This window comes from Mus caroli, chromosome 13, assembly GCF_900094665.2.
Source record: "Mus caroli chromosome 13, CAROLI_EIJ_v1.1, whole genome shotgun sequence".
Lineage (NCBI taxonomy): Eukaryota > Metazoa > Chordata > Mammalia > Rodentia > Muridae > Mus > Mus caroli.
The window spans coordinates 107,552,749-107,558,403 of NC_034582.1; the positions used below are offsets into that span (position 1 = coordinate 107,552,749).

The 5,655-nt window shown below is 37.7% G+C and overlaps 1 protein-coding gene across 1 annotated transcript in view; it reads right to left on the bottom strand.

Annotated features, from left to right (window-relative positions):
* Ndufs4 (NADH:ubiquinone oxidoreductase subunit S4) overlaps positions 1–5,655 on the bottom strand; it is a 92,833-nt gene that overhangs the window by 20,288 nt on the left and 66,890 nt on the right. Inside the window, exon 3 of the mRNA XM_021180357.1 lies at positions 4,871–5,043. Coding sequence (XP_021036016.1) covers positions 4,871–5,043 — 173 coding nt within the window. The remainder of the gene's footprint in view (positions 1–4,870; positions 5,044–5,655) is intronic.

Here is a 5,655-nt window from a genome sequence, read left to right on the forward strand (position 1 = left end):
TTTTTGGTTTTTTGAGACAGGGTTGCCCTGGCTGTCCTGGAACTCACTTTGTAGACCAGGCTGGCCTCGAACTCAGAAATCCACCTGCCTCTGCCTCCGGAGTGCTGGGATTAAAGGCGTGCACCACCACGTCAGGCAAGAATTCTTATTAAATGAGTTCTGATAAGCAAAGGATTCTAAGAGTGGTTTGAATGAGAAATGTCCCCATAGACTCATGTATTTGAACCCGTGGTCCCCAGCTGGTGGCACTGTCTGGGGCGATTATGGACCCTTCAGAAGGTAGAGTGTTGCTGTAGGAACAGGATGTTGGGCGCAGGTTTTGAGGGCTGAGGGTCTCATTCTCCCTGTGTTATCCTATCAGCTTCCTATCTGAAGATGAAAGTGTCTCAGCAAGCTTCCTGATCCTGCAACTTACGGCAATGAATTTGCCCAAAAGGCTTTTGCACTGAAAAGAAATATGCACCAAATCAAATATACACTGAAAAGAAAAACCCACACGGATACATTCAGTATTAACTGAGTTCTCTTCTGTGGGCAGAGTATATGCCTAATAGTGGATAGAGATGAACAGCCAATCATTTCATGTGTCCAGATTACTCCCACCACAAATGCAAGCACTCATTTACTTGCTCATAAGATCAGTAAGGGGAAGGAGGCAGTAACTTACTAAACACATTTGAGAGGTGACTTTGTAATAAAGTCAAACAGTGCAGAGGAAAGGACTGCACAGACAATTTACTCCTGAGAAGCCAAAGGCCTGACTACAAACTTAGGACTCATGTCCACAGTAACTGGTCAGTATGGCTTAAGGATCAAGCATACTATATGGCTAATTAGACAATGAGAGAATTAGCAATATCAAAATTCATGAACACTTATGCTTAATGTAGATGGCCTTCCATGTCCATTTGACATGAAACAAAATACTTGCTGCCTCTAGAAACGAAATGACAGATTGCTACTTCTCTAACAATACAGCTCATTAGGTTAAGGGTGCTTGTTGTCAAACCTGATGACCTCAGCACACATACAGACACACGCACACACAATAAGTAAAGAAGAAATATGTGAGTTTAATAATCAACTAGCTGTACTACTAAACAACAAGGAATGGTTCATTCTGGTCCCCACTGTGCTATCCTATTGGATTAAGGAGATTTATACTGAATAAATCTTGGGCCAAACTTGTAATGATTTTTACATCTTATAATATTTCTCAAGTTTACATAAAGCTAAACCTTTTGCCTTTGAGTTCTAACATTTAAAAGACTCCAGTAATTAAAAGAGAGTAAGCAGCTTGCACTTCAGATACAAAATGTCAATATAGTATTTAAAAATGTGAATTTTAAAAATCTTAAAAACAAAGATCAAGGCACGTTAGAAAGTGGCCTTTCAAATTTTTTAATAATAGTACAAATAGGTAACAATGATATTTATTCACTATATTTAAAACCAAAAACTGTTCTTTAGCCACAAAACCAACTTCCCTACCAAGGCCTCATATCTGCCTCTGCTAAAACATTGAAAATACTTAGGACCAAGCTTCTATCACAGCGCTGGCACAGTAACTACAGAACTGCCTTTTAGGTTAGCATGGCCCTACTCTAGGGATCTTGGTCTTTTCTATTTGCATATTAAAGACAAGTCAGAAAAGAACCTCTAAACATACAGGAAGATTCTGTTTTTAGGTCCACTAGGTACACAGGTCATGCTTCTTGTGTTTTTAACTATAATACTTCCTCACCACTGAGACTAGGTCTTTGTTATATCCTCCATGTTATTCCATTTACATCGTAGGTAAAATATACTACGAAAAAATCATCAAGCTTAGATCACCCACATGAGGAAATGTTGGGTCTTTGAAAAAAGATATATTTTAGGTGTATGAGCTACGGTCATTTCTCTTTCAGTATACTAAAATATGGTCTGTAAGTACAAAAATTTATTGAACAAATACCTTCTCCTCCTTGTTAAATAAAGTAGTCCTCTCATTAAAAAGAAAATTATACGATGAAGATGTGAATGAGTCAGAGAATATTTGCCTAGGCTTTAAATATATTTCCTACATTCTACATGCTAACATTAGATATATCATGATAAAATGAAATATAGGTAAACTGAGAACCCAAATTAAGGTGAAGTCATTTATTTGAGATGCAAAATCTTAAGATTTATTTTTATTATTTTAAAGTAAGTGTGTGTGTGTGTGGGGGGGGGAGGGTATGTGCACATGAATGCAGGTGACTACAAAAGCCAGAGGTCTCAGACTGCCCTGGAGCTGGAGTTAAAGATAGAATGCCCCATCCAGAGTTAACTGCTGGGAATCAAACTTGGGTCTTGGTGAAGAGTTCTTAACTACTGAGCAATCTCTCCTGCCCAAGATGTATATTTTGTAAATGATAAACTTTTTTTTTGTTTGTTTGTTTTTTTGTTTTTTTCTGTGTAGCCCTGGCTGTCCTGGAACTGACTTTGTAGACCAGGCTGGCCTCGAACTCAGAAATCCGCCTGCCTCTGCTTCCCGAGTGCTGGGATTAAAGGCGTGCGCCACCACGCCCGGCTTATAAACTTTTAAGTAAATGTATAAACTGCACCTTCCAACTCCAACAACTCCAGTGAGGTTTAAAGTGTGCCACAAAAGGAGCCAAAATTCAGCACTATCATTTTCTATTATTAAGAAGCTAAACACTGAAAAACACTGGGCTCTGATATGAACAAATGTGACAGTTGCCGTGTTAGTAAAAAATTTATTTAGTCATAACCTTTTCATACTATATTTTTTCGACTTGGTTATTTTTCAGTACTATAACAAAATAATGTTTTAAAAAATGTTTAAAATGAAAAACAACTTCAGACCAAATAACTGTAGAAAACTTCCCTTGTTTTAAAAATGTTTTACTTTGAACAAACTATATTTTGAAAAAAGTTTTACCTCCAATATGTAATTTTCAACCCACATACTAATTAAGTGATCAGTATTTCAGAATGTGTGATATTTCTAAAAGCAATGTTATGATGATGACTGGGTGAATATTTGTGCAAGCATATCAAAGTGAGGTTTATTTACTAAACCCACTGATAAGGCTTAAGACACTAAACAAAACATGGTATGTAGCTTCCCAGAAATAAAATAGTAGCCTCCACATCTCCCTGTCCTGTCCACACCCTTCTTCCCTGAAGCAGGCTGCAGCATAATGAAGTCATTATGAAATGCTCATTCAAGAGGTGACCATCAGATACCTAGGGATAAGGACTGTCTCCCAGAGTCCTGGGGCACAGATGGGAATCTAAACAAAGAAGCCTGGCTAGCCGACATCCCCCTGCATCTCACCATTGGATCAAAGCCTTTGTCTAGGCAGACCTTGACAAAGTTGTGGACATCACCAAATCTAAGCAGAAGAACACACAGGAATGTTTCATATAAAGTATGTATGCATTTGTATGTTTAGTCTATTGTTAATCTAGATATTGACGCCTCAGCCATTACTGGTATGATGGTATGGGTGTGTCTGTGTGTAAACTGGACAACATTCAATCTTTCTTCCCTTTTCCCTCCTTCACCCCAACTCCATCTTTCCCCCTTTCTCATAGTGACTCGTGTTTTTAATCCAAGCTGGCCTCAAACTCCTTATCTTCTTGACCCAATCTTCAAAACACAGAGATTATATGTTATTGGCCACTATGTTGACTAGGCTAATGTTCTTATCTAAAGTGTTTTCCCCAGAAACAAGCTAGAATATACAATGTATCAATCAATATTATAACAACGATCTGTTACTGAATATTCCTGGAAATTCATCAATATATAAATCTCTGTTATAGATGAACATACAAAAACCCATGTAACTCAAAAGAATGATCAGAACATTTTAACCACTAGGTATGAACAAAAACTTTTCTTCTAAATAGCTTAGGTCTCTGGAAATATATGATTTACAAAAGACTCCATATATTACATGAAACATAAAATTTAAGATATCAAGATTCACAAAAATCTATGTTTTATATATTTTCCCAATATAACTCTATTGAAATTTCAAAGTAGAAGCCCATCTAACAAAAAGTTTCCTGGATACAGAAAAAAAAAAAAAAGGTACCTTCTAAAATTTACTCTACTATGTTATAAAAATTAATTTATAATTTATTATTTATAACCTTAATTACAAAGTCTCACACAAGATCTCAGGAAATTGTAAGTTTTCCTCAAGTTAACTGATTTCTGATTTGAGTTATCCAGGAGTATTGTTTTAGTTGAAAGACATGGTGGTGCAATAAGGAAGTAGAGGGGAGGAGAAAGGAGCACTGAGGCCTGGTTGGCCAGAGCTACACAGGGAGGGCTTGTCTCAAAAAAAAAAAAAACCCACACTGAAACAAAACCAAGGTAGTGTCAATAAATTACTGATATCACTCCCAGAGTATTTCTGAGCAATAGTCATATTTGAATGCGATATATCGATGCTAATCTCAACATATCCAGAATAGAATTTCTACAATATTGTTCTAAGCTGCATACATATGAACATATGTATAAATATATAAAGGAATATATATAGTTCCATATTTTTCAGTTATAGTGAAACCTAGCTCTACTAAAAAGACAAGCATATTCGCTATAAGAATTAGTGTTTTCTTTTCTTTTTTTTTTGGTTTTCTGGTTTTTCAGTTTTTTCAACACAGGGTGTAGCCCTGGCTGTCCTAGAACTCATTTTGTAGACCAGGCCTCGAACTCAGAAATCTGCCTGCCTCTGCCTCCCAAGTGCTGGGATTAAAGGCTTGTGATACTACCGCCCGGCTAGTGCTTTCTTTAAAGAAAGAAAAAAAAAAATTCAGTATTTTCATTAGACAATCTGAAGACAATATGCAAAGTACTCACGTTGATGCCCAACCCATCAAAGGATTTTCCCATCTCTCTCTGGTATCAAACTCCATCTTCCATTTCTTTGTGTTGTTTACTCCAGACTGCATGTTATTGCGAGCAGGAACAAAGATCCTGACCTTTCTGGTTTTGATGTGCTCTTCTGGAACACCAGTTAAAGTAGTGATATCCTAGAGAAAAACAAGAAAAGGCATTCAATATCCGTATCAGCTGATGCTCGTCTCTCCCTTCCTAGCTCCACAGTCTTGTTTTCTGATTGTTTATAAGCCGGGACAATCTTTCTGGCTCACTTCACTACTCCCCTGATATTTTACTGCATAAATTTCTATTGTGCTATCTGTAAATACTAAATCTGAGAACTGGTGTTGGGGTACAGTGAAGAGGGAGCCATAAAAATTCCCTCTCTCCTTTGTACAGATTGAACCCAAGGCCTTGTGCTTGACCACTGCTGTTCCTTGCCTTTCTTTTCTGGATAGACCCACCTCTTGTATCCACTGTGGTAATATCTGAAGAGTGTGTAGTCAATGCACTCTTCCTCTGTGAGCAGGGACAGCTGATGTTATAGATGCACAGACTGCCCAGAAGGGAGAGTTGTCTCCTGTACTGGCTATTTTTGTGTCAACTTGACACAGCTGGAGTTACCACAGAGAAAGGAGCTTCAGTTGAGGAAATGCCTCCATGAGATACAACTGTAAGGCATTTTCTCAATTAGTGATCAAGGGGGAAAGGCCCCTTGTGGGTGGGACCATCCCTGGGCTGGTAGTCTTGGGTTCTATAAGAGA